General features: G+C 44.3%; 1 protein-coding gene across 1 annotated transcript in view; it reads left to right on the forward strand.

Moving 5' to 3' along the window:
* Positions 1–215: 215 nt before the first annotated feature.
* ECHDC2 (enoyl-CoA hydratase domain containing 2) overlaps positions 216–897 on the forward strand; it is an 18,717-nt gene continuing 18,035 nt past the window's right edge. Inside the window, exon 1 of the mRNA XM_019501287.1 lies at positions 216–316. Within this exon, the coding sequence (XP_019356832.1) occupies positions 266–316 (51 nt within the window). The 5' untranslated portion in view covers positions 216–265. The remainder of the gene's footprint in view (positions 317–897) is intronic.

Consider the following 897-nt stretch of genomic DNA (forward strand, 5'->3'; position numbering starts at 1 on the left):
GAGATGCCCCTTTTAAACTTGAGAGCCTCTGTTTCCATTAGGCAATGATATGTAGTGGTTGTGCAATTCAGGGCACATGCGTGGGCAGGTTGGCTTTTCAGCTCATTTGTTCAAGCAGGCTCTGTGCCGGGTTTTTACAGCCTTTATACAGATTTTCAAGCAAGAAGCGACAATATATAGGGCTTCTCAGCAGGACTTTGTTTCAACAACTTGTAATTAACAGTGTCTTTTTTTTTTTTTTACTGAAGGAATTGCTGAAATCCAGATGAACAGACCCCATGCTAAAAATTCACTGGGGAAGGTATTTGTGAATGAAGTGAGTATCGCGCTATCTCTGACTGTTGACAGGAACCATGTTTGTGACTGCAAATATTGGGATTTAGAGAAAGACTTGCCATAGCAATGACGGGAGAGGAAACCAGTGAGCGTCCAGTCCCTTTGTGTCTATCAATATATAAGCCTTTTTTTTTTTTATAATATGCACAACAGTTCGGATCTCCTAATCCTCACAAGCTCCATGAAGCAATTTCCTGTTAGTGAATGGGCCTGTGTAAATCCATTGGTCAACTAACAAGTTACCTCTTGGGTTTATTCAGCGCCTGCATTGCAGAAGCACTGGGATTCAAAAGTTACTGGAGGAAACGTATAAGGCTTTCAGTGTCTCTTACTGTGGGCCTGTTGCTTGTGGCTGGACAACCTGGTCCGGGAATTCCCAAACATCCGGGAATGTCTCCTTGCCAAAAAGGAGGCTTACTCCCAATGGAAAGGAGGGGTCATCACTAAGGAGGACTATTCAGCAGTTGCTCGGGGATGTAGGGGGATGGTTAGGAAGGCCAAGGCAGAGATGGAACAGGGGCTGGCTTCCCGGATTAAGGACAACAAGAAGTCCTTTTTTAA

This window comes from Gavialis gangeticus, unplaced genomic scaffold (genome assembly GCF_001723915.1).
Source record: "Gavialis gangeticus isolate Ggan-Ray unplaced genomic scaffold, GavGan_comp1, whole genome shotgun sequence".
Classification (NCBI taxonomy): domain Eukaryota; kingdom Metazoa; phylum Chordata; order Crocodylia; family Gavialidae; genus Gavialis; species Gavialis gangeticus.